At 46.0% G+C, this 27,605-nt stretch overlaps 2 protein-coding genes across 2 annotated transcripts in view; both read left to right on the top strand.

Moving 5' to 3' along the window:
• Nucleotides 1-10,290, top strand: part of Afap1l1 (actin filament associated protein 1 like 1) — a 55,821-nt gene extending 45,531 nt beyond the window's left edge. The window contains exons 15-19 of the mRNA XM_021151060.3: nt 997-1,108; nt 1,649-1,813; nt 2,786-2,964; nt 4,695-4,823; nt 7,118-10,290. Coding sequence (XP_021006719.1) covers nt 997-1,108; nt 1,649-1,813; nt 2,786-2,964; nt 4,695-4,823; nt 7,118-7,141 — 609 coding nt within the window. The 3' untranslated portion in view covers nt 7,142-10,290. The remainder of the gene's footprint in view (nt 1-996; nt 1,109-1,648; nt 1,814-2,785; nt 2,965-4,694; nt 4,824-7,117) is intronic.
• Nucleotides 10,291-12,104: 1,814 nt separating this feature from the next.
• On the top strand, nt 12,105-24,941 carry Grpel2 (GrpE like 2, mitochondrial). The gene is made up of 4 exons (XM_021150616.3): nt 12,105-12,196; nt 17,355-17,508; nt 18,376-18,457; nt 21,118-24,941. The coding sequence occupies exons 1-4, from the start codon at nt 12,123-12,125 to the stop codon at nt 21,480-21,482; spliced, it is 675 nt and encodes a 224-aa protein (XP_021006275.1). The 5' UTR covers nt 12,105-12,122; the 3' UTR covers nt 21,483-24,941.
• The last annotated feature ends 2,664 nt before the right edge of the window (nt 24,942-27,605 follow it).

The raw sequence follows: 27,605 nt of genomic DNA, 5'->3' as shown, positions 1-27,605 counted from the left end.
CTTTACTTTAGAGAAACTGCCTTCACTAAACCTGCCTGCTCTCAACAGCATGCCCTGTGCCTTCTCCTGAGAAAGAACTAGAAGACGGGCGCCGTGCAACCAGACACGAGTGGGTGGGTGGCATCTAGAGGGAGAACACAGCACACTGTGAGCCAGGACCCTGAACTAGATGATACTCTACATTCTCACCTCCACGATCCTCCTTTTCTAGAAACATTCCCTGCCTGCCCTTTTGGTCCTAAGGTCTTTCTTGGATGCAACTTGAACGTTTGCTCAGTCGCAGAGACGCTAGCTGCTGCATGGCTTTAGCGCTTCAGATACAAAGGCGGGAGCCGGGGAGACTTCTGCCTTTCTTATCAGACCCTGCTTCCCACTTTCTGGCTCCATCCTTCCCAGAAGTACTTTGAGAACAAAATGAAATGATCTTTGTTGAAAAGAAGGCAATTAGCACAACGCCCAGACAGCGGAACGTTCTGTATAGAGAGATAGCAATGCTGTCCAGAATCCGATGTTAGGTGGCAGTGATGTATCACACCAGGCTCCCAGCGTGTTGGCTGGACTTGGAGCATGAGAAGTACTCTTAAAGCACAAATATACAGCCAGTTTAATAAATTGTACCACCTGCCATTGGCTCCTCTCATCCACAGCATGGCTTCCCTCCACCTCCTCTTCCTCCTCTTCTGAGGGAAGACTGTGCATTAGCAATTCAGAAAATAGGCGCATGCTTTCAAAAGAAATGGGAGCAAAATGCCTACAATAATGGTCACCTGCAGTTTTCTGAGCCCTCTAATTTGTCTTCTCCATAAGTTTCAAGCTTAAGATAGCCTTTTACCTCCCACAGAAAGGTATGAGGTCTGAATGATACTCCTAGTGATGTCTGTAAACTAAAGTGCTGCACAAATCTGCATGTCTGCGGACCGCATCCTGCGATCCCGGAGGTGCTGGCCAGAAGCCCCTGCCTGCACTTAACTTTCTTCCTCTGTGCTCCTGGCGCAGGATGAGGAGCCCCAGCGCCCCACCGGGGCTCAGGTGAAGCGCCACGCCTCCTCCTGCAGTGAGAAGTCCCACCGTGCCGACCCGCAGGTCAAAGTCAAGCGCCACGCCTCCAGTGAGTTCCGTGATCTTTTTCTGATGAAGAGAAGTAGGGCAGAACATCAGCAGAGGTTGTCTTGTGTTAGGATTCTGGGAATGGATGGCGGTTGCTATGGCAACGGGCGAGGTCGCCTGTGAGTGACGTCACTGGCTGGGTTCGGAGCTATCCGAGGAGCCGGTTCCTGATACCAACTGGTCTTAAGACCAGGTTTTCCCGGGAATAAGGTATCAAAATGAGCATGAGCGAATCGTGCTTTAAGTGTGCCAGTGTACTCTGCCCTAAGGAAAGTAATGAGGCTGGGCAGTGTGGGAGCGCTTGCCAGCTGTGGTAAGACCTAAGCTCCCAGTTCCCAGCACAGCAACACAAACAGAAAGTAACACAAGGGGGGTGGTAGAGTTGCTCCCAATTTTCCCAAGAGATTCATGCTGAGTACACTTAAATGCGTAGGCCTAACTATTCACATTTTATATATGAAGTGGAGGTCAAGCTAACATCACAGAGATACCTCACCAGAGGTCAGACCTGAGAACCTCTTCCTTTCCTGTATCTCTCTAGGTGCCAATCAATACAAGTACGGCAAGAACCGGGCGGAGGAAGATGCCCGAAGGTACCTGGTAGAAAAAGAGAGGCTGGAGAAAGAGAAGGAGACGATTCGGACAGAACTGACGGCCTTGCGACAGGAGAAGAAAGAGCTGAAGGAAGCCATTCGGAACAACCCAGGTACCTGCCAAGGTGTTGGGGCGCACAAGGGCCATTTAGCCTGAGCACAGTAAGGGGAGGCCCCTTAACACAGATTTCCTGGTTTCCCACCCCTAACCCCCCCTTGCCGTCATCCACCCTGTCTAAAGAAAGCCTGGCCGTTTAGTAACTGCTTCAGATAGAGGTTGGGAACCATCCCAGTACGGTGGCGCTGAGGCAGATGCTTGCTTCAGCATCTCGACTATTTTGGGTCCTGCAGTCCCTCACGCTGATGTTAGACAGTAGCTCAGGTCTAGATTTGATGAGCAGCGATATTTCCCAGGGTCTCTGGGATCAGAGACCTCAATAGGCCTTGCCTGCTCTGGGTGTCTCATACTCCATTTTCTACTGCTTCTTTGAATTCTTTACCTGGCTGCAGTTTACCACACTTCTGCCTGGGTTTCTCTCAGATGCTCTAGGGTAAAGGAAGTCCTGCCTTATAGAATACTATTGACCCTTATGGAGCATAGAATCTATGGACCCTTCCCTAAGAACAAAACACACATCAAAACGGTACAGACTCAGTGGGCCAACCTTAGATCCTACCTCATAGATCACAGCGGGCCTAAGATGAGGACTTTGGTGTAGAGATTATAGTGTGAGAGAAGTATTAATGAAAAATTGTCCGCTTAAACTAAATAAGCAATAAGGTCCTCCTGAAAAACCTGATCTGTGGAAAGCTCTGTCCTTTGACTCTGGTACACAAGTAATAGAAACCCAAATCACATCGCCTCACACCACCTCACACTGCCAAGAGACAGATACACAAACTGCAAACTGAGAGATCGGGTGTAGTGAAGTACAGAAAAATGTGACTTCATTCTCTTTCTCTTTGTGGTGACATAGTGGCTGCAGTACAAGCCTTCACCCAGTCCTTCTGGATACTCCAGCAAGGGGCGGGGGGGGGGGGGGCTATAGCCCCACAGACTTTCTCATCCATGTCTCTGGACTCAGGATCAAAGTCGAAGGCCTTGGAAGAGGCCGTGACCACTCTGGAAGCTCAATGCCGTGCCAAAGAAGAGCAGAGGATCGACCTGGAGCTCAAGCTGGTAGCTGTGAAGGAGCGCTTGCAGCAGTCCCTGGCCGGGGGTCCGGCCCTCGGTCTGTCCGTGAGCAACAAGAACAAGAGCCAAGTGAGTCCGGCGCCCCCTCCGTGGGGAGCCACTTCTGAGGCCCTCACACACTACACCCACCCACCCATGTATGTTCTGACACTCAGAAGTGTCACCAGAAAATGCCGTATGTCCCAGGGAGGGCAGGATTACCCTAATAGGAAGCATTGCTATAAATTGCCAGTGGTCGTATCCATTCTTCGTCTGCAGAGCCCTGAACTGGGGGGTGGGGGTGTGTCCAAGCCCTGAACTGGGGGGTGGGGGGTGTCCATCCTTATCTGTATGCTCTCTGCGTCTTGCCCCCAAGTAATTGGTTTAATTAAGAATTGAGGGATGGGGGTGTGGTGCATAAAAGCACATGTGCTGGTATGTATGAAGCATTAGGTTAGATCACCAGCACCAGAAACTATCCACAGGAGTTAGACTGTTTATCATACCCTTGCCTCTGGATGAGAGGAGTATGCCAAGTGTTTGCTGAATGGTTAGATGCCCTCCCTGCTCTCAGATAACAACCCTGGCTTGTCTGATAAGTATGAGCTGCCACTGGGAGCTGTGATCCAAGCCACTCTCTATGGACAGACCACACCCCGTGATCTTCCTCTCTTTGGGATCGGTTTTAGCCTCATTTTGCAGCTGGAGAACCTGATTCGCCGAGGGCTGGGGAAGCATGGAGAACCCATCCCTTCATCCCTACTGCTGCTTCTTAGCAGCGCGCTCCCTGCTCTTCCTGCTACCTTTGATCCTTGTGATGCCCTCTGGAGATAGAAATCCATAAGTCTTTTCTAAATGTTTTCCAGGGTTGCCTCAGTTAGGGTACTACTGCTGTGATGAAACGCCATGACCAGAAAGCAGTTTGGGGAGGAAAGGGTTTATGTGGCTTACTGTTCATCATAGAAGGAAGCCAAGATGAAAATTCAAATAGGTCCTGGAGACAGGAGCTGATGGAGAGGACATGGAGGGGTGCTGCTCACTGGCTTGCTCCCCAATGCTTGCTCAGCCTGCTTTCTTATAGAATCTAGGACCACCAGTCCAGGGGTGGCGCCACCCACAATGGGCTGTGCCTTCTCCCATCAATCACTAATTAAGAAAATGCTCTATAGACTTGCCTGCAGCCTGATCTTATAGAGGCATTTATTTTCTCAGTTGAGACTCCTCCTCTCAGAAGCTTGTGTTCAGTTGACATAAAAGTAGACAGCACAGGAACTTACAGAGCTGAATATTAAGCAGTTATCTGGAACATTTAACAGTGAAGACCATGTAGAGAGTAAGACAGAACGCTGGGTAGAAGTTAGGTGTGTATACATGAAGCCCTGTGTTTAATACATGAAGCTCTGTGTCTCCGCACTAGTAGCACCCCCCAAAGGAAACAGTACAGCTATGGGATTCGAACCCCAGCTCTCAGAGTAAGCAATCGTGTGACCTTACACAGAACCTTGACCGTCCTGATTTTACCTATAAACTGGGGTGATTATTTAAGATTTCCTAATTCACAGGCTCATGGGAAAGCCCACTCATATAATAATGCCTTAATGCCTGCCTGATGCATAGAGAGGCCTCTGTGATTTTGTTAACTGTCTTTACTTGAGTCCCCAGCATCTGTCCCCAACCCCTTCTTGCCCTGTTCAGTGCTGGCATGTTTGCCTAGTGCTTTCTAATTTAAATTTGCTTATCCTTGTAAATATAGGTTGGGTGCAAATAACCACCACTGTATTTCGCCTACTTAATGGTTTTGTCTTGTTTGCCATTAACAGGACACTACAAATAAACCCCAAAGCAATGTCCCAGAGCCATCTCTCCCTGTCAACTGTGTTTCTGAACTGAGAAAGAGGAGTCCGTCCATTGTGACCTCCAACCAAGGGAGGGTGCTACAGAAGGCCAAGGTAAACCAAGAGCTTAGCTAATGGCAAGTCACAGACCTGGATCTTTTTATACAGGACCGATCCCCAAACCCAGACCCCCAACCCCACCTAGGGAGAAAGGCGGGGAACCGCTGGGATAGCCAGACAGGAAAGCCAGGATCCCCACCCTTCACTAACACAGTTCTATCTGGTTTCTGAGCCTAACAGCATTTTGAGGTAGTAAGAAAACAAGAATGGGAGTAGTAGACCTGCCCAAGGCTAAGCAAGGAGCCAACAGATTCTGGACAGAGAGACTTTTTGAAGCTGGTCCTCAACCTCTCCTGTGTAATTCTTGGGGATAGATGTTAAGAACATTTTGGGGCTTTAGAAAGGGATATATGTATTAGGAAACACTCCAACACATTTCTCAGGATATGAATAACTCTATAGTGGGTTGTAAGAATACACACACCATAGAGTAGAAAACTCCTTACATCATGCCAAATCAGGTTTTGCCACCAAATAAGTTTGTGGCAAAACATCTTAAAAAGATGCCTGTTTCATTGTTTCCTGAATTTCAGAAGATACAAGAAAGATGGTGTGGAACTAAGAAACAGATGTTCAACACTGGGCACAGTGTCGCTTCCTGAAATCCTAGCACCTGAATCTTATGCAGGGGGATCATGATTTCTAGACCAGCCTGGACTATGGAGGATAGCAAGCTCAGCCAGTGTGCCCAGTTAGCCTCAGTGGAAGCTAACCTAGACATCTTGGGTAGTTTAATCTAGAAGTACCTAACCTAAGAGATGTGGAGATCAATGGGGTTTCTCTACTTTAAGATGAAAACCTACAGCTGGGCAGTGGTGGTGCTTGCCTTTAATCCCAGCACTTGGGAGGCAGAGGCACGTGGACCTCTGAGTTCAAGGCCAGCCTGGTCTACAGATGAGTTCCAGGAGTTAGGGAACCCAAACAAGTCTGTCTTTCCCTCGTGGACTCGGGAAGATATACCTCATATGCATATATAAGTGAAAACTATGACACCAGGCCAGAGTAAGGACTCTGAAGTGAAATAAGGCAGAGAAAGGGGAGAAAAGGTGACAGGTGACTAGGGTGGTTATCAACCATTGACAGCAGTGCCTACACACAAGTAGCAAGCTCAGTACAGTGGGAGGGGACCAAATGGGATTGCAGAGAAGGGATTATTTGTGCACAATCAGGCAGAAGGCTGAGCACTAAGAGTGAGACCCAAGAAGGACCAACCAGGCCAGAGGGAGCAGCCAGGCCCAGGAGCCAGCAGACTTCTCCTGGGAGGGACAAAGACAGTTACTAACTCAGGAAGAGTACGGTTGCCTCCCAGTAAAATTTCACCTCCAGGCACTGAGGTTTCTATTCTGTGTCACTTTTACTTGTCACAAAATATTCTTTGGGTACTGTTTCCAAGTGCTTAGAAATATGACCAGACATCCTTCGCTGGTAGTTTGTTAAACTATGAAAGCAGATAAGCCAGACTGAGTCTACAGGTTACAGCCAGTTCCTCATTTATCAACCAGACCAGTGGAGGAACTGTGGATTTTAACATACTGGGCAGATCTGAGCAGACTTTTGGGTTTGTCTGTTTTGTTTTCTGGGGTTTTTGTTTGGTTGGTTTTTGGTGTTTGTTTGTTTGTTTGTTTGTTTGTTCAAGACAGGGCTTCTCTATGTATCCCTGGCTGTCCTGGAACTTGCTCTGTAGACCAAGCTAGCCTCAAACTCAAGATCTACCTGCCTCTGCCTCCCAAGTGCTGGGATTAAAGGTATTTGCCACCACTGCCCAGCTTGAGCAGACTTTTGTAAATACCAAGTACATTTTTCAAAGGCCATTCTGGGATTTGGAGAGATGGCTTGGAGGTTAAGAACAATTGTTCTTGCAGAGGACCCAGGTTCAGTTCCCAGCACCTACATGGTTGCTTACAACCATTTGTACCTCCAGTGCCAGGGGATCTGATGCCTCTCGTCTGATCTCCATGGATACCAGGCGTGCATATGGTGCACAGACAGATCTACAAGCAGAACATTCATACACATAAAATAAATACATCAGTAAAAAATAAATGTAAAGACCATCCTGGTTAGGTATGTAATCCCTGCATTTTAGAGGCTGGAACAGGGGGATCACCAAGAGTTCTAGGCCAGCCTGATCTGTGTATTGAAACCTTGTCACCACCACACAAAACCTACCTTAATGCTCAGAAGGGAGAAGAGACTGGTTTAGCCAAGGGAGTGCAGCAAGTGTTCCAACCTACAGTCCCTACTAGAACTCTCAACAAACTGATTTGTCTCCTCTTTCTGTGCTTTAGGAATGGGAAATGAAGAAGACCTAGAGAGGGTGAGAAGCCCATCCTGAGGCAGGATCAGCTTGTCCATTCCATCCTAAAGCAGGATCAGCTTGTCCGTTCTAAGGAGGGAATGCTTTCTTCGCAAAGACATCAGGAAAAGATTGGGGCACCCAAAAGACCAGCTTGACTGTCTGCATGATTTTAAGGATTGTGGAAGGGAGGCGTGGAAGCGTCCTTCTGGCTAGACAAAGGGTGGAGCTGGGAGTGTCCGGAGACAGAAGCATCCACAGTTGTAAAGGTTTTATTAGGTATCTTTGCCTTCTGATGCAATGAACGCACGTAAGCCATTCCATCCTTTCCTTGGCCTCCCAGTCCCAGTCCTTAGAGCAAAGGAAGCCAGTGTTGAAGTGCTGCTAGTGTTATGATAAAAAAGAAAACCACTCCATCACCTGATCACACTTAGGCAGGCTGATTCCTGTTGGTTATTACAGGCAACCCTGGACAGGGTTAATGGACTGGAAAGTCAATGTATCCCTGCCTGCTCAACAGTGAACAAAAGCTATTGAGAATGTAAAAATCCCCGTTTTCTGTTTTAGAGCCAGGCAGCTGCTAGAACCTTCCAGGTTTGAACATCTTTAAATCAGATTGTCTGAGAATTCAGAGGGTAAAGTGGGCTGATCAGCTGGCACATTTTAAGCACAGTGGCAGAAGTATGGAGTGCTAATGCTGACACTGTTGTATGCATTGGAAGGTGGAGTCCTTTGCTGTCAGTCAAGTGCTTACCTACCTAATGTGACACTGAAGCTCCGGGGACTGTGATTGAAGCTCTCTGGTCTGAGGAAGTCTTCATCTTGTACTAGGAGGCACACAAGCCTGTTTCCTTATCTGCTACACAGTGAGACTATTAAGGAAAACTAACAGGATGGTGGCTCATGTCTACCACAAGGGTGCTAAGCCTTTTCCAAACACTTGATATTTCTGTAGGACCTTAGGTCCTAGGCAACCTCTTTTCTAAGCCACTCATGACTGTCTCAACACTGGGCTTTTAAGTCTGTTTTAACATACACATTTCCAATAAAGATGAACTGTCGAACTCTGAGAGGTCAGAGGGTAGCTGGCTCTTGTCAGGGAGGGGGAAGTTGTGTGCCTCAGTATAACCAGTGGATGAGTTTGCTAGTCTTGTTGTTACCCACCTAAGATTTACCATGCTTTAGCCTCACTGACACCTTACCAGCCTTTGAAGTAGCTGGGGACCAGGGCAGGAAGATCACCCCAGCAGTCACCTCACTGGCAGGGCATACACATTAGGGGTCATGGTCCTGGGTGCAGACTGGGCTGTCTGCTGCTAACTGAGTGAGGATCAGCAACATCATCCAACCCCTCTGGTTTTCGTTATAAGAACGGGCTGTGATTGTACTCCCACCCCAAGACTCCTGGAGGGTATTTAATGAGATAATTCGGGGGAAGCATCTTCTATTACTGCTGAAAGTTGGAAATGCTTAGGTCACATGTGGATTTTAATGTCAGCTAGAAGAGAAAGAAAGATGTGACTCAAAAACCTTTGTTCTGTCTGTAAAGGAAAAAAATGATTTAAATAGTAACAGCTATCAAAAGACATGCAGTCCAAAGGGAGGGTTCTCATTCCAAATTCTACATCTAAGTCTTCAGTGAGGAAGAGCCCACATTTGGGTTCTTTTTTTTGTTTTGTTTTGTTTGTTTTTTTCAATACAGGGTTTCTCCGTATATCCCTGGCTGTCCTGGAACTCACTTTGTAGACCAGGCTGGCCTCGAACTCAGAAATCCGCCTGCCTCTGCCTCCCAAGTGCTGGGATTAAAAGCGTGCGCCACCACGCCCGGCTTAAGTATACATTACATTCTTTCTTAGGCAGTTATTTTAGGGTTAAATGCCTTTTCCACAAGTAGATCTTGAGCTCAAAGAAAGAGGGGCCCTGCATCATTAATCATTAACATGAGAACATGCCACCTGCCTGGCATAAGCCTTTATCACCCGAGGCCCATGTTCAGAGCACACCTAGTGCTTGCCTTCTGGAAAATGTTTCTCCTTAATCGTTTTTGGACAGGAGGTTCTGCATTGTACTCGTCTTTTAAATAGTGCAGTCGGAACCTGGCAACATGACTCAGGATGTATGGGGGCTGGCTGCCAAGCCTGAGAACCCAAGCTTGATCCTCAGAGCCCACCCGATGAAAGGCTGGAGAGAACCGACTCTCAGAAGCTGCCCTCTGGCCTGCACACTGGCACTCGTACCCACCTCTACCTCCCCACATACCTCACACACAAAATGAACATTAAAAAATATTTTTTAAATAGTAGCCAGCCCTGGAATTTATTGCCTGGACTTTATGCTAAGATTCTGTGAGGCCAGCTAAAATAACTTATTTCTTGTAGTTCAGTGTGAGTCTAGAACCCTTATTTCTTAAATCCAAATTTGTGGATCTCCATCCAGAAACACACTTACACCTAATAAATACATAAGTAAAAGCCAAATTCAAAGTCAGCCTGGTCTACATAATAAGTTATAGTCCAATCAAGGCTACAAAGACTGTCTCAAACCCCACATATGCACACATATGTAACCACATGTTATATATATATAAATCGGTGCATGTATGTACTTGGTCTAAACTGTGCTGCTAAAAGAACTATACAAACGACCACTAAAGCAAACACCAGCTCCTGTACTTGCATTCTAAAGTGCCTTTGTTTTTCTGACTACAGGCCACAGGTCTGAAGGGAACTTAAGTTTCAGCCTTCCCAAGTCTGAAGTGTTCCATTCCTAGGGCCATTCATCCTCGCTGGGGAACCTTACACAGGCTCAAGCATTGGTCAGGGCCTCGAGTTTCTTATCTGGAAGAGTTCACAGCCCCCATCCTAGCTGCATTTCATATAGGTCACCACTTGAGGAGGATGAGAGTGTGTGCTCGCTATCACGTCTGAGCTGGACCTTAGACGAGATCAAAGATACAGAAGACTGTGTCTGTGTTCATGGAACTCGAACAGGCAGAAGACAAAAGTCTGACCAAGTTGCTATGGTAACAGTAAGCTTTATTTTGGTGAGGATTTAGAGCGCTGAAGGGGCATATCCCATTCCTTTTTAAAAAATTAAACCCAAACACTAGTTCATCTTCTCATTCAGATATCCGTTATTCAAAGTCCCCTAACTTTTTTTTTTTTTTTTCCAGAAACAAAGGTAACATTAATCCCAGCACTTGGGAGGCAGAGAGGTAGAAAGATCTCTAAGTTTGAGGACAGCCAGGACCACACAGGGAAACCCCATCTAAGGAAAAAAAATAAAAAGTAGCTCTAGCTGGTCTAGAATTTAATACATAGATCTGACTGACTTCGAACTGACAGAGATCTAGCGCTGGGATCAAAGTCATGCAACAGCACACCAAGCAAGACCCGAAAATGCATCTACATCTTGGGCCGGCGAAATGGCTCAGCAGGTAAAGGGTGCTTGCCACCAAGCCTGATGCCCTGAAGTCAATCCCCAGAACCCACACAGTTTAAAGACAAAACTTGACTACTGCAAATGGTCCTGTGACTGCATGCCCGCCTAGGTGTAGCCATATACATAGATGTACACACATATTAAAAAATAAATAAATAAAATTGACCCGTATCTTCACTGACATCATCCAACTTCACTCATTTAACAAGTATTTACTGGGCAAAATATCAATGATCAAGACCTAGCACAAAAGTCAAATTCTAAATTGCAAAATAAATAAAAGAAGAAGCAAGAGAAAATACTAAGGAAATAGATGTACGCACAGCGACTTGCATCAGGTTGTAAGGTTTCTCTGAAACTCCACTACGGTGGTAGGGATGAGATGCCCTGCACTGCAGTCCCATCACCGAAGAGAGGGAAGCACGAGTTCAGGGCTGCATAGTAAGACCCTCTCCCAAGAACCAGAATAAAACACTCTATCCTCTCTTGCCTGGACTCTTCCAGCAGCGGGCTCTCCCCTGCCGCTTTTTACACCCTTCGATTTTTCTCTGTACAGCAAAGTGACTTTTTTCCAATACTGAGGAAAAGCCTAGCATGTCCTAGGAGCAAGCCCTCGACCACTGGCTGTGCTGTATCCCCAGCTCTCTTGTATTTTGAGATGACCACACTAAGTTACTCAGGCTGGGCTCAATCTTGTGATCCTCTTGCCTTAAAAGGAAGTGATTGAGATTACAGGCCTGAGTCACTATATACCTGTTGTCAAATTACTGTAATCATAATTAGATAATATAGTTCTGCCCTGAAAGCGCTTAGATTTTTAAGAGGAAACAACATACATCATTAACACACAAGTCGGAAAACCATCGAAAGAAAAAACACGTGGGAGTAACGGGAAGATGCAACCTGGTTGCGCCAATTCTCCAGTCTTCACGTTTCCGTACCCCTTCCCCATATTTGAATTTTTTTTTCTTCCCACTATCCCTCTTCACTGGCTCTTTCTTTACAAAGGACGTTACTCCCTGAACAACTTCCACTTTTCATCCATCAGTATTCGGCTTGTACTCTAAGTCTGTCCTTTGCGGTTTTGTATGTGCGTGGCGCGTAGACGACTGAGGTCGTAGTGAAGTCAGGGGACGTGTTGAGGAAGTCGGATCTCCCCAAGTGGGTCCCAGGATCGAACCCACGATGTTGAGGCTCGGCGGCCAGCGACTTGGCCCGGGGAGCCATCTCCTCGGCCCTAAACTTTCGCAGCGCCGTGCCCTTCTCCTTTACGCATTGGCCACATTTTACATCTACCGCGCGATCGCTTCTCGAGGATGAGGCGAGGACCCACTGCACTCACCGGGAACCCCACACCTACTACGAGCCTCTAGAGACAAGCGTCCTCACGCCTACATCCACCACCGGCCAGCAGAGTAGCGCCATGCCCGGAAGAGCAGAGTAGCGCACAGGAAACCGGAAGTCCTGTGCCTGCTGGGGGGCGTGGTTTTTCGGAGGGCGGGACTCTCGGCTTGGCTCGAGTGCGCAGGCGTAGTGTGGGCGCTCTACTCTGGAACATGGCGGCGCGTTCGTTGTGGGCGGTGCAGCGGCTGCAGCGCCTCCTGGCCTCGGGGGCTGTGTCAGAGAGCAGGTAAGAGGGGCGGCGGGGCCGGGCAGGCGGCGGCGGGAGCGCGGCGATGGGCAGCCCTGGGAAAGAAAGCGACGGTTAGCTGGACTGCGCAGAGGACCGGCCTCCTGCAGGTCCCATGACCCGGCGTCCACGCCGCGGCTCTTGCAAGGGAGGCTGAGGCCCATAGGCGCGCTTTCCCCTACCTTGGAAGATGACTGGATCCCAGGCCATGTCCCAGGAGGGGGAACCCCAGGCATGACTGAATCAGCAGACGAACTCTTTCCTAGCCCCTGCTTGTCATTCTTGCAGGGATGGATGTATCACCTGTTTCTTGCAGCGATGGATGTCTTAGGGATCTTAGCCGGACCCCATGTGGTTTTAGGGCAGGCAGTCTTTCCACCTTCTCAGGGGCGTTCTTTACCCGAGTGTAAAAGGAAGGTACTAGATGGGTTCCCGTATCAGCCATCCATCAGTCTTAGGGATACTTTAAATGACCATTGTCGTCAGTGGGCTGCAGAACTAGGGTTAGTTCTTTTTACTATTTCATGTTTAGTAGTTGAGGAGACTGGAATTTAGGGGAAATTTGCTAACTCCTCCAGACCTAAACCTTAAGGAAGTTACCCAGTCGAGGAACCAGTAGTGATTCACCAACAGGTGTTTTGTGTTAGTTCATTCCTGAGAATGAATAAAAAGACTGACTGTGAGTTAGAGAACTCTGACTTGTAAATTAGCTGTGGGGAAATCCAGGAAATTTGCATGGCCATTTATCACTCCTTTTTTTAAAAAGAAAAATCTTAATGCACCTGACCTAACACCCGACATACCAAAGCTGTGAGATGTTGGATTTGTTGCTTAGGGCAGGGCGGTTTGTTTTCAAACCTTTGGCAGTTTGTTGGGTAAGGTAAGGAAATAAACATTAGTTTCATCTGAAGGAGGAACTGTTCTGAGCAATGACTTTTCTCTTTAAATTGGCCCTGTTTTGACCAGCTCTCTGTTTATCCAGGATAAATGTAGTTTTCTAGGACGGATGGTCTTTGACCATATGTAATTTGCTCCAGACATATCTATAATAACCATATTTTCTGAGCCAAATATTTGGAACCATGTAGAATTGGATATCAAACCATCATAAAATTCTAGACCGGCCTGAAAAGTCTGGGAGATGAAAATTCTCTCACCTGTATCTTCAAGCTAGCTCTGCACTCTGCCTAGAATGTTCTCTTTAAAGCAGACTTCTACCCCACGCCCCCCCACCCCCTTAAACCTTTGCTTAAATTTCTGCCATCTCAGTGACCACCGTCCAGTACATCCCTGTTCCTGTAAGTAATGAACTGCTTGTTTTAAAGAACTCTTGGTAGTTTTTTCACTTGAAATAATTACCAGGATCCAGGAGGGGGTTAAATTCGAAGTCAGGACTGCCACACTCCAGGATCTGCTCTGAACAAGGTCCTAGGCTACATTCCTATGTAAACTGAACTATTTTAGTAATACCAGATGCAAGGCCTCACTTCCCTATGCCCATAGAAGCCAAGGACAGGTACACACACATAGTTTTATTGCAAGGAAAGTTTATTGTGGAGGAAGTCAGGAGCAGAAAGTTTGCCTCTTTCCCTGGCCAGTTGATAGGGGAGCTACAAGGAGAGGTGTTTCTTTCTTTTTCATTTAGGTGGCGAGAATGGGAAAGATCTAGGCTCATTTATGCCCATGTAAATGTTAAATGTCATCATGCCTCTTCACAAGTCACATGTTTCCTTTTGGGGGTGACTATGTTTTGTGCTTGTGCAATCAAATGTCCTTGGCAAGGCAATGGCTTGTGGGAATGTCCTTTCTTAAAAAGCCTGTGTGAAAGTTCCCCAAAGGAATCCTGGAAGCAGTTCCTGAGTATATGTCCCCATTGTTGGGACCTTAGCCATTTCATTAGCTGTGCGATATTATTTCACTTACCCAAGTCTAAGTGTTGAGTATAAGAAGTATGGGATACATAGATTCTAGAGATAGGCAGTTATATTTCAGTACTTAGAGATTTTGAGAAACCGTGAAGTCAGGGTAAAAACATTGCAGCCCCATCAATGCTAGGTAGTCCTTGACAGGCTGTTTTCACTAGCAGCCCCAGTCAGTACTACTAGGCACACACCTGTGATGGAAATTTTTTCTCCTAGACCACTTGACTATCAGAGAAACTGGTCTGTAGATAATTGGCCATTTTGCAGCATCCGATGGGGTATTCACTGCAACTATTGCTTTGGTGGAAAACAATTACAGGCCAAACACAGAATAGTCTAGTAGTCCCCAGAACACCCAATCTTTGTTGTAAAAAAAGAAAGAAAGAAATGGGATAAATGGAGGCAGTTACAGAGTTTACGAGCCACAAGAGGGCAGTGGATCCCTGCAGCAGGACTGCCATCGCCTGCTGCTGGGCCATTTCTTCTTTTCCCATCAGTGTTCACAGTGACAACACCCCTGTAGTCAGAATAATGCAAGCCTTGGAGGCGCTACAAGCCTGGATCAAAAGTTACACGGTCTTTTATGTAGGACCCAGAACTCTTGCTGTGTTTGTCATATTTGGTGACACTGAGGTCTCCCTCTGCCATTGGCTGAAGGTAGTGTACGAGAAACGCCTTGGTCTCAGGATCCCTGCTCTGCTTCCCTACTGCTGCGTAGTCTGCCTTAATACAAGCCCTTAGTCATGCTTGTACCGTCTAAATGCCGCCTCTTTATACAGTAAATCGCCATCTGCACAGGACTGGCTAGGGAAGGGGTTAAGCAGGGCACCCACTGGGGTCCTTTTCCGCCTGTCGCACATGAAGTGTTAACCCCAGGGGGTTACGTCACAGAGCTCTCTGGCAGATGGCTGTTACTCATGTAACTTCCTTTGGGAAATAGTTTGTGCATGTTTAATGCTGATACCGATTCTCAGATTGTTCATGCCTCTCTCCACACAGGAGGCTGCAGAGCGTACCACACTGCTCACTGCACTGCAGCATTTGCCATTTTGAGCTATCCACAGCATCTTTAGGTGGCAAATAATTCCCTTTTATACATCTTCTGCATTAAAAACTTTTGTGCCCAACATAAACCAGCTCACAACACAGGCATCCTTACAACCCCCAGGGACAGGCTATTGTAGAAAGATCCCACAGATGTCTCAAACAGCAAACAGCTAAAAGGGTAGAGCTATACCCCGACCCAGTTACCTAAACAAGGCCTTGTTTACATTAAAATATTTAATTGTATAGTAGATAACCTCACTGCGCAGAATGACACTGGTCACCAAAGGACAGAGTAGTAAAACCTAAGGTGCTATATGGGAAGACGTCATGGCAGGAGAATGATCTGGCCTGTGCTAATGTGGGGGTGAGGATATGTTTGTGTTTTTCCTGAAGGTGCAGATCAGCCACTTTGGGTGCCTTCGAGGCCTGTAAAGGTCCATGGATCCAATGAAGAGCCTGTCTCCAGACATGAGGAGGCCAAGACAGATGCCCACAAGGCTTCTGTAGCACCTGAGTGCAAGAAGGCAGCCCAAAGGGACAGGGTGGGAGCACTAGCATGGAGTAGCCAAAAGGCGAACAGCAAAAGATGGCAGCTTTGGGCTGGTGAGATGGCTTAGTGGGTAAGAGCACCCGACTGCTCTTCTGAAGGTCCGGAGTTCAAATCCCAGCAACCACATGGTGGCTCACAACCATCCATAACGAGATCTGACTCCCTCTTCTGGAGTGTCTGAAGACAGCTACAATGTACTTACATATAATAAATAAATAAATCTTTAAAAAAAAAAAAGATGGCAGCTTTACTGCTGTCTGTCTGGTGCTGAGTACCGCAGCAAACTGCCACTGGACCAGGAGTGAAAATTCATCCTGAACATTGAGAAATACAAAATGGAGATGTAGGGAAAAGAGAAAACCCTGAGAGAGATTAAAGTCCATAGTGACTGTGGCGACATCAGCTGACCATGTCAAAGACCCCGGAGCCTCAGGCCCATGGAGGAATGGCAAAGCCGCCTTCCTTTTGTGAGGTTCAGGGTCATGGCAAAGCCTTCCTCTGGGGACTGAGTGAGTTTTGACAGTGTGTGCAGAAGATGTCCACCGTGGCTTCTCCCCTCTGGATATTTATGACTTAATGACTGCTCCTACAGGGGAGATTAACTAGACCTATCCCCTTGATCTCCCTGTCTCAGCCTAAATTCCTGTGTAACCTAATATTTTCTACTTGTCAGTTAATTCACTGTATCCCTATTCTTTTTAATTAAAAAAAAAAAAAAAACTTGTTAGTATTTTTATCTGTATCACAAAAACATGAATGACTCTGAAACACATTCTAAGTGAGAAGCTGCGTCTATCTAAGTGACCATCTGTTATGGTTTTGTTGACACTAAGCGTCCATAAAAGACATGTCTGTAGAACACAATACTGTCAGGCTTACCTGGGGCAAACGATTTAAGAGGAGATGGTAAGTGATATACTAAGGACAGACCTTGTTTTTACGGTGACAAAGATATTCTGACATCATGATTTTAGACATAGTAAAAATGTTTCAGTTGTACAGTTTAAATGGTAAATTCCATGGCATGACGACCACTACATACTGATAAACTTTAAGTGTATGAGAGTTTTGCCTACATTATGTCTGTACACCACCTGCATGTCTGCTGCCCACAGAAGCCAAAAGGCATTGAGATCCTCGAGAACTGGAGTTACAGGTGGTTGTGCGCTGCCATATGGAATGCGTGGAATTGAATCCAGGTCTTCTGGGAGAACAGCCAGTGCTCTTAACTGCTGGGCTGTTTTTCTCACCTTAAAGCTACTGCTTTTGCCGGGCGTGGTGGCGCACGCCTTTAATCCCAGCACTCGGGAGGCAGAGGCAGGCGGATTTCTGAGTTCGAGGCTAGCCTGGTCTACAGAGTGAGTTCCAAGACAGCCAGAGCTATACAGAGAAACCCTATCTCGAAAAACCAAAAAAAAAAAAAAAAGCTACTGCTTTTAAGACCACTTTAAAATCTAGTCGTGTTTCAGGTACTGGGTAATTAAAAACCTGAGGCAGATGAAGCAGAAAAATGCCTAGGAAGGACTTCGTTTGTGGATAAGACTGATTGGAAACTGTGGAGAGTGTCAGTGTGGGTGCTTTGGGCACTAACCGTTGTGGTTTTGCATTTGTGTGCCGCTGCCCGGCCCCACCCTCTTAGGGGATGGCTACACCCATTCAGCACTGCCACCCAAAGAACTGCTGGGGAAGACTGCAGTTCTGAGGACCCTCCTGATGGACTGGGACCCTCCCTTGCTGAGCAGGCCTTAAGGCTCAAAGCTGTTAAACTGGAAAAGGAAGTCCAGGATTTAACAGTGAGTAGTAGACTTTATATCATTTGTTTGTTTATGTCTCTTCTCTGGGTTTAAATGTTCAAGCGAAGTGTTGTGTGTGTGTCTTTTTTCAAAATAAATTTTCCTCTAAAATGGCTCTTTAACCTCTTCCTCCACTGGGCCCATTAGGCCAAAAAAAGAAAAAAGGTCTGTGGTTTTTAAAGTGCCTCATGGCTAAGGATGTGCCTCCTTTTGGCTCCCTCTTGTATCCAGCATTTAGATAGCTGATGGCTTGCCAAGGTAAAGGTGATGCGTGTGGTGCCAGTCAGGTGATAGAGAGTAAATATTTGTTGGGTGTGTTGGCTCTTTGTACTCTCCTAGTCAGATGGCGTCTGACTTCCTGGACACGGTCAAGACTGAGCACTTTGAGAAGAAACCAATAAAGCAGAAGGATTACAAAGCAGAACAGCGCCCCTCAGGACCAAAGGGTGCTGGGAACCGTGTCTTAGGAGAGCAGTTAAAGAAACCAGGGATTACAAGCGAGAAGAGAACTAAACCGGCTGAGAACTGCCTGGAAATGGGTGATGGGTTTTCAAACTTACTAAGGCATATTAGAGTTCAGATTAATGAAGGAAAGCTTGGCAGTGTTGCCTAAATTGGAAACTTTTCTCTGAATAATGAACTTGAAAGTGATGGGCTGAAGCTAGTCAGAATTACTTACAAGCCACTGAAGAGTAAGTAGATTGCCTCTTTGGTAGCTTGGAGAGCAGACAGCTTCACACTATTGGTTTTTATTGGAGCCTTTGTACATGCTGAGAGCCATGTCACTGTTAGAAGCATGAAATTTATAAAGTAAAAGCATTCTTTCCGGGTGGTTTCTCATCCTTTGATTTTGCTTTTGATGTTTAGCTGAGATACCAGAGAGCTGTCGCTGATTGTGAAAACATAAGGAGAAGAACCCAGAGATGTGTGGAAGACGCGAAGATATTTGGTAAGGGATGATTCACAAATGAGTAAGTTTGGTTGAAGGGGACCTTTGTAAACTGAGAGTAAGTGGAAATATGCCTGAGTCTTTAACTGATCTCGTTCCTCCTCCCACAGACTTCCTCCCCACAGACTTTCTCTGCTGTTCATGGGAATAATGTCATGTTAACCATCGCTATGATAATGCTGGCCTTTGCTTTTCTAAGCATGTACAATTAGTAAATGTCTAACATTTTAGTCTGTACACAACCATTTCTGTCAAAAATAAACTAGTGAATCTTTAAGACATTCAAAGGAGAATTCAAAGAACAGTGCATAACCAGGGACGCTAAAGTTTGCTTGCTGTAAGCAGCATTGGTCTGTAACCACAGGGAAAGTCTGCACTGCTATGAACAAGAATTCTTAGTTGCTGTCAGTACTCTGCAAGTTGGTGATTTATAGAACAGCCTGAAGGAAGCTAAAATGAGAGACAGACAGACAGACAGACAGACAGACACACACACACACACACCTACCCCTACCTATAGCAAGGCTCAGCAAACCATAGCCAGGTAATATTTACAGTTTTAAATGTCATGATTTTTTTTTTAATCCATATAAGCTTGTTTTCTCTTTACCTACAGAACATAAAGTCCTTGCCTTTTTGCCTCTTGTCCCACAAAGCCTAAAATGCTTCCCGTGTGGCATTTTACAGAAGACAGTTGTTGGCTGCTGAGTTAAGGAAATGTCTGTTGCAAATAGCACAGTTTTAGCAATGGGAGAATTTCTGATGTTCCACCTGCTTGATGAGCAAGACGGATGGACACCAGAAGTCAAGCTTTGAGTTAGAGCTAGTTATTATCAGTTTACTCAAGAAACAAATGGTAAGATATCTGGGAACAAACTCATGTTAGCAACTGCTAACCAGTTTATTATCCTAAAATGTATCTAGCCAAAGAGTCCATAACAGTCATTAGCAGAGGGAATTTCTTCTGGTGACCAGAGATACTTAGGAAGCCAAAGGGTTTTTGGATGCTCATGAAGAGAAAAGAAATGTACAGTGGGTTTTTGGTTTTTTGTTTTTGTCTTTTGAGACAGGGTCTCCTATGTAGCCCTGCTTATTCTGGAACCCTCTATGTAGACCAGTTTGAGGCTGGCCTTGGAACTTAACAGAGAGTCCTGTCTGTCTCTGCCTCCCAAAGATGGTGAACTACTGTGCCTGGCAGAAAGTAGAGCATTTTTAACAGATAAATCATGACAACTGTCTCACCTCCTTGCATGCATAGTTTAATTTTGTAGTCTCTCTTCTTGGTCACAAGATTCTTTTTTCCAAGAGATTACTACCTATTAAAATAATGTAATAAATTGGAACTGAGGAGATGGTTCAGTGGGTAATTTCTTTGCAAGCCTGAAGGGCTCAGTTGGGATACCCAGAACTCATATGAAAAAGAAGGTCAGACGTGTCACTAACCCCAGTGCTGTGGGAGGAGACAGGCTCACAGAGCACTCGGTTTGGCTGAAATGTCCAGCTCTTTGCCCAATAGAAGACTGTGAAAACCCGAGAGCAAATCATCCAGTGTTGACCTGTGGTGACTTTACCGGTGTGCACACACAGGAAAGCATATATACACAGCACACACAAAATAATCCTAATGCAATGCTGAGAATGCAGTCAGACACTGGGCCTTGGTGTAGCAAGGAGAACTTGGGCTCTGTTTAGCCAGATTTCCACTGCTTCACTGACTTAGAAGCAAGGTCTCCCCTGGCAGCACACAGGTCAGCACAGAAGCTTGCTGCTCTCACACTTGTGCCAGAGGGCTGGAGATGCAGCTCAGTGGCCGAGCACTCACACATGCTCAGAGCGGCGGGCTTGAGCATGATAGGCAGCTCTGAAAACCCACAGTCCGCTCTCGGTCGGGGCTTGTTTTTCTGAAGCACCTCTGCTCATCCTCTCTCTCCTGCCCCCTCCTACTCTACACTGGATGATGCCACACTGCTTCACGTGGCACTCGGGTCCATTCCTTCCTTATGGGCCCGGGTGCATGCCTGTAAGTCAGCAGGCACAGGCTAATACCACTGCTGTTGGACTAGCTCCAGTCAGGTTCCCACTGTTCCTTGCTCCTCTAGCCTGCCATGTTCTGGTCAGCTTTCTCAGATCCCTCAGTCAGTGTTTTTCTATTGCTTACATGTGGTTAGTCTAGGTCACTGTCCATAGGAAGGAAACTCGCCTCAGCTACAGGTGTGCCATACCTTCCTATCTAGCCAGCCTCAAGAACAAGTGGCTCTTGGCAGCTTTAGCATAATGTTTTTTCTGTTTGGTATTCCCAACCCATGGCCTCCCAATGAAATCTTCCTATCTTACCTCTTGAGAATGGCCCCTGCACAACTCAGATAAACCTGTTTTTAGTCTGTTTACGTAGACTTACTTAGTCAAGTTGTAATTTCCCAGTTTCCCAGTAGGATTCCCGGAGATAGCTGGCTGTCTCCAAAAGGACACACTTTGCAAAAACGGCACTGACTTGTCGGTGGAGCTGGGATGCTTAAGCTGAGTCCCCGAGTCCTGTATGACGACCTTCCCCCTCTCAGAAATGCTAGGAATAAAGTGTACCAGCCACTACCCTGGGCCTTCTCCAGATTCTGCCCCTGAGGTCAGCATTGTTCTCAGCCGTGTGTTTGGTTTCTGTGTAGGGATCCAGAGCTTCTGCAAGGACCTGGTGGAGGTGGCAGACATTTTGGAGAAGACTGCCAAGTGCTGTGCAGAAGGAGCTGAACCTGAGGACCACAAGCTCACTCTGGAAAAAGTCTTCCAAGGGCTGTCCCTGCTAGAAGCCAAACTGAAAAGCGTGTTTACCAAGCATGGCCTAGAGAAAATGACACCCATCGGTGACAAATACGACCCTCATGAGCATGAACTCATCTGTCACATGCCAGCAGGTGTTGGGGTGCAGCCTGGCACCGTGGCATTAGTTCGGCAGGATGGTTACAAACTTCATGGCCGCACCATTAGACTTGCGCAAGTGGAAGTGGCAGTAGAGTCTCAGAGAAGACTCTGAACAGGTCACTGGAACCAAACCTCCTCCCAGAGCCAGGCACCTATGTCTCCTTTATTTATTAAGCTGGTTTGTATTATACACGAGGTCCTTCGTGTGCTCCGTTTCGGATTTAGTCACATTGGCTGTATCTCTACAGTGTCTTATTGGGTTTATGTGACCTGTTTGGTCTCATCGGGAGTCCTGCCACTAGGCATTTGAACAATATGACAAGTGTCATGTGGCCTTTATCAAAATGTTTACAAAAATCATTTAAATTGGTACTCTGATGATTGAATCCAAAATCTTCTTACCTGTGTTTTCATCTAACTGCTGGAATTAGTGCAGCACCTTGTATCTTGTATTTTGGGGAGAGGGAAAAGGTAGGGATTGGTTTGACGTTTAGGTACGTAGATGACGATGCCTTACCCTTGCATATGTTTAAGTCATGTGGGCTGGCGTGTAGAGAGATTTCCTAAGACTCCTTTTTTTATTTCACTTTTTCCAGTCATATCTCATGCTTGTAGTCCTTGCTAGGGTCACACTCACACCCCTTTTTGGTCCCTTTTGGAAGGGCTAAAGGGTCAGGCCAGCCAGTCTTCCTTTCTTGTTGGTAAGGTGAATATATTTATTACTAAACTGGTCTCAAGTTTAAGAACAGGCAAGCCCTGGTTGCCTTGACAATACAACTCAATCCCAGAGAGACTAAAAGCCTCCATACATCTCAAGTTGGAGAAATAGACTTTGGGGACTTGGTATGATGGCTGTCAATTCAAAAATAAAAACAAAATATTAAGGTGGATAATATTTTTTACAGTTTATAATTTACACAAAAGTAATTGCCTCCCTTGCATGGACTCAGAATGAACCAGGCTATCCTCCTTTCTGGGTTGGAGAGGAAAAGAGACTTCATATAGCAGCAGCAACAAAAATAAATACAATCAAAGTCCTCAGGCACATTGTAAAGCAGTTGCTGTTACCTTCACCATTCCAGTTTTTAAATCCCGAGTCAAAAGCATCAAGAAAAAGAAATTTTTTGTATATTTACTATTGACAAAAAGACCAAAGTTGTCTCAGTTCTGCATATGTTTTGTTAAGAAAAGGTGTGGTATAGCTCCATCCCTGTCCACCTAAAATCATTTGCAGTGCACAGAGGAAGGGCCATATTCCTTGTGTTCTTCCTTGGTGAGCTGTATGTACCTCCCGGAAGATGGACAGTAAGCCTAAGGTGCACCTGTCCATCCACACGTGTACTGGGGGAGCAAGGATGTTGATTTTCATGGTACTGGAAGCCAGGGCAGTGATCTGCATCTTGTAGTAACCAGTGCTGAGTTCATGGGGTTACCACCAGACAGACAGCACTGGGTTGGCACTGAAGTCTTTGCTGACATCGACATCCCACTTAGAGATGGAATGGAAGGGAAGCTCATTGTATTCCACACCCAGAAAGAAAGGTGGAAAATCCCTGGGGGGCAGAGATGGAAGGGAAGGGAAGCTCATCGTATTCCACACCCAGAAAGAAAGGTGGAAGAACCCCGGGGGGCAGTAGAGTTGGTTCTCGCCAGTAACAGTGACCTGGCCATCGGGCAGCTCCTAACTCTTCTCCCGGGAGAAGGATGCAGCAGCAGGCATGACTTATGGGAAGTCCCGGGCAACATGGCACAGGTTCCCGTCGATGTTAACAGTTGGCCGTGGTGAGGCTGTAGCTTGCTCAGGAGCTTCATGAGTAGTCTAGAAGGTCTTGTCCATCAGGATCACATAAGGAAGGATATAGTCCCTGTGGATGAGCAATGTGGATGACCCTATCTCCAGAGTCCACTGGGATGCAAGTGGTACTATCAAGACAGCACAGCCTTGGTGGCTATGTGCATGGCTGGGTGTTGATGGTCTTGAGCATGGTCTGGGTCATCTGTTCATGACTGGCCTAGGGTTCAGGGAGCCTCGGAGAGCAGCACCAAGCGTTCCGACAGGACTACACATGTCACATAGTAAAGTATGGTGGTGTGTCTGTCATCCAAGTTGGTGACAGTTAAATCCTCCATGGATACCTCAGGGTCAGGATGCTTCTCTTGCTCTAGGCCTTGTTACCCACCCATGTAGGAAACCTGGCTAATGCCACCATCACACCCCAGTGCATTGAGCTACCCCACCATGAAGCAGGAGACAGACTTGGAAGCATGCTCACCTATGAAGCCAGCTCTGTTAGTGCCAGTGAAACAATATCTGCCTCCATGGCAATTGGTGACAGGTGGACCTGGCAGCGGAGGATCTGAGAGAAGCCTGTGCTTGCCAGGTAAATGTGGATACCACGGAGCATCTTCCCTTCTACGTAAGGAGCTATTTTTACAGCTCCTTGGGTATGAAGCAATTTTAGGCAGCGCCAACAACAAACAACCCAAATAACATTTGTATAGCTAATTACCTACAGTGGCTGGTTCCACCAACCCTGATTCTTGGCCTTCGTCAGATTGGCCCTGGGATCCTATATTAGATGATATGGGGAGAAAACAAAAATTCTGGACTCTTAGAATTTCTCATTAAATAAGGCTGATGTGTGCCCTTTTTTCCCCGTCATAGGGGCTGACAAGTTACTACCTCTCACAACAACAAAACTTGTGTTTTTAGAGCATTGGGGATTGGATGCAAGGTCTCATGAATGCCAGGTAAGCTCTCTACAACTCCCAGGCCTGGCAAGCTTTGTCTCCTTGTTTCTGTATCCGCCTTAGGCCTTGTTTGTATGTGCATCCACTTATGTATTATCCTTGTAAATTTTATGAACCTGTATAGTTTTTAAGTCTCAATAACTGATGATGTGTAAAAGATTTGCCCGGTAAATACCTTACTGCGCGAATAATACACAAGGTAAGCTTTATAAAGGTTTTAGCATAAGAGGTCTTCTATAGGAGAAAATGGGAATGAGAAATTGATGTAAATAAACTTGCTTAGGAAAACTACTAGGTAGAATTTAGCAAAAGCAGCAGTCTGAATCTCTTAGCATAATTCTGCCAGGCAGGCAGGACGGCCTAGGTTAAAGGAGCTTTCCCTTTATTAATCTCTAAGAGATGGAGTGACTTCTCCCTGGGAAGGGCCTATGGATTCTATAACATCACCCATTCTGCTGCTTCTGGAGCTTAAAAATGTCTGTTCTAGGACCAGACTCGGAGACAGCCCTTCTACAGACTTTGACTGGACTACAAATTAAACTGGCACCAACTGGATCACTAGAAGAACCAAAGTCTGTTGTCCATATAAATATAAGAATCCCACAAAATCTGAGACTGTCAGAAAATTGGTGCTTAGATCCCACCCTCATCTACAGAACAGGGCTTAGGTCTCCTAGAAACTAGAAGAGCAGAGAAAGCTATAATGAATAAAGGTGGTCTTGTAGACATTGTCTGGGGAGCCCTTTGGTACATAAAACTGCCAATTGTAAATATACAGGTATACAGATTTTCAACTTGTGTATTAAAAAAAGGAAAAACACCTCTCGAGTTCTCTCATGATTGCAGTTTCCCAAAATACTATCAGCTCAATACATACCACAGACTATTCTGAGGTGGCATAGTCTACTCTCTGACCTCCAGTCATTTTCAGGAGGGACCCTCATGAGTAAGTGTGTTTAAATGAAGCCATCTTGCTTTGGTCTCCACCATCTCCACCAGATCTAACCACTTGGGCAAAGGTAGGGCTTGGGATGGTGTGATGTGTACTGGGCGCTGTAAATAACCACATTTAGAAAACAGTTATGACTATCTCATGTGCATGTTTTATCTCTGTGTGTGTCCTGTGAGCACACAGATCCCCTGGAATAGGAGTTAGAGATGGTTGTAAACCACCATGTGGGTACACTTTAAAAGTACTGCTTACTGGGGCTGGGACGTGACTCTGGTGAAAAACACTGGCTGCTCTCCCAGAGAACCAGGGTTTGTTCCCAGCACCTTCTGAAGTCAGAAGATTCTCTTGGCAAGGCATTATTTTACTCTTCCACTAGGCACATATTATAAATTTAATAAGCAGTGGAATTCCACAGTTGGAGTTTGCCCCCTCGTGCCCTCATTTCTACAAGGTTGACAGATGGAAACAATGAGAAACGGGCCGTGTCTATTTTGGAGTTACTAGCTGTCCTTGACAGGAAACTAGGACAAACTGCAATTTTAGGAGTTCTCTTGTCTAAAAAGTGTTCTGATCTTCTTTCCATGTAGTTTTGCAAGTAGATTCGTAGTATGTTTTTTTATTGTTCGGTAGTTTTTGCAGACTTAAATCGTGAATTCGGGATGAGATGAAGTTGTAAAAGCAAAACAGAAGGAACGGTGGAGCCAGAACAGTGTAGTAGAACTCACGCTTTGAATAGACTTTGAGCCCATTTCGGGTCCCCGTGATTTCTGGTGCTAATCATTCCCTGTTTATAAGACGGTTATAATTTGTGATGCTGAGAGGAGCACATGAAACTCCAGTAAGCTCTCCTATTGTACTGCTTAGATTATCACATTGTTTTTCTTGCATTTTTATGGTTGTCTAAAGACAGGTTGAGTGAGAACACTAATAATAATGAGTGAGAGTAAGCTGGGCATGGTGGCGCATGTCTTCAATCCCAGCACTCGGGAGGCAGAGGCAGGTGGATTTCTGAGTTTGAGGCCAGCCTGGTCTACAAAGTGAGTTCCAGGACAGCCAGGACTATACAGAGAAACCTGTCTCGTAAAAACAAAACAAAAAAATATGAGTGAGAGTAGTAGTAATTTATAATAATAAGTTGTTAGCTAACCTTCTGTGACCCGTGTAGCTTGAGCCCTGGAACCCTGGCTAGGGAGGGAGTAAAGAAAGGACAGGCGTACACATAGTCACACAGTGAGGCTGGGATCAGATGGGGTTCAATAACGCTATCACTACCACTGGAACCTGTGGATATGTATTGGATACAGCACGAAGGGGATGTCAACTAGTCTCAAAGGAGATGTCTGGAGGCCTGCAGTCTAAGACTATAAGCATCCAGGAGGAGGAAGTAATGGTTGCTAGTCTTTGCAAACACTCAGTCTTCCATAGACACTCAGACTCCAGAGAAAAGTCTTGCCAGTTTTCCATGGGCCAATGAATTGGCCTTGTGGTCCTCAGCAGGCTGTATCCATATAAAAATACACATTCACTCAGAACTTCACTCGCGCAGACTTCCCCATCGCCACACTGACCCCAATCTCTTAGGGTTGGTATTGCTGTGATGAAACACCAAGAACAAAAGTAAGTTGGGGAGGAAAGGATTTACCCTGCTTACACTTGCATGTCACTCATCATTGAAAGAAGTCAGAGCGGGAACCTGGAGGTAGGAGCTGTTACAGAGGCCGTGGAGGACTGCTGCTTACTGATTTACTGACTTGCCCAGTCTGCTTTCTTACAGAACCCAGGACCACCAGCCCAGGGGTATCTCTATGTGGGAATGGATTGGAGCCTTCCCCATCAATCACCAATTATTTATTTATTTATATATATATATATATATATATAATTCCCCATCAATCACCAATTATATATATATATAATCCTATATGCATGGCTGCATTCTATTCTGGTCATTAATATGAGAAGTAAACCAAACTTTCTTCAGGAAGTTCCTGAAACTGACCAGATTCACTGTGGTATCACAGCTGCCTGTAACTCCCATTTGGGAGATCCATTGTCTTTCCCTGGGCTTCCAAGGGCACTGCACACACATACACATTAACAGATCTTTAAAATGATGACACCAGTGGTTTTTGACACTTTTGAGAGTTGTTTCTGAGCTCATTTTTTGAGTCTTCTCATTGTAATTGACCCACGTGATAATAGTGAAAATGGTACTTTGGGCTTCTGGACCAACCCTTAAAAAAAAAAAAAAAAGCTGAGGGGCTGGAGAGATGGCTCAGCAATTAAGGGCACTGACTGTTCTTCCAGAGGTCCAGAGTTCAATTCCCAGCAACCACATGGTGGCTCACAACCATCTGTATTGGGATCCACTGCACTCTTCTGGTGTGTCTGAAGACAATGACAGTGTACTCACGCACATAAAATAAATCTTAAAAAAAGTAGCTAAGCCAATACCTTCTTGTCCATCAGTGGCTCCATCATGCAAGTGGGGCTACTCTACATTTGTGGACAAATTAAAAGGTTACTTCTTTG

The sequence above is a fragment of the Mus caroli genome, unplaced genomic scaffold, assembly GCF_978045245.1.
Source record: "Mus caroli unplaced genomic scaffold, Mus_caroli_1 scaffold_19, whole genome shotgun sequence".
Lineage (NCBI taxonomy): Eukaryota > Metazoa > Chordata > Mammalia > Rodentia > Muridae > Mus > Mus caroli.
The sequence above is the reverse complement of the archived record's forward strand: the minus strand, read 5'-3'. Positions and strand labels throughout refer to the sequence as shown.

What these genes read in the sequence shown, in the direction of transcription:
- Grpel2 (XM_021150616.3), top strand. Translation starts at nt 12,123, where the DNA reads ATGGCGGCGCGTTCGTTGTGGGCGGTGCAGCGGCTGCAGCGCCTCCTG. An exon ending in AGGAAGTCCAGGATTTAACA is followed by an intron (nt 17,509 to 18,375) that starts GTGAGTAGTAGA and finishes TTTGATGTTTAG; the next exon opens with CTGAGATACCAGAGAGCTGT. An exon ending in GGAAGACGCGAAGATATTTG is followed by an intron (nt 18,458 to 21,117) that starts GTAAGGGATGAT and finishes GTTTCTGTGTAG; the next exon opens with GGATCCAGAGCTTCTGCAAG.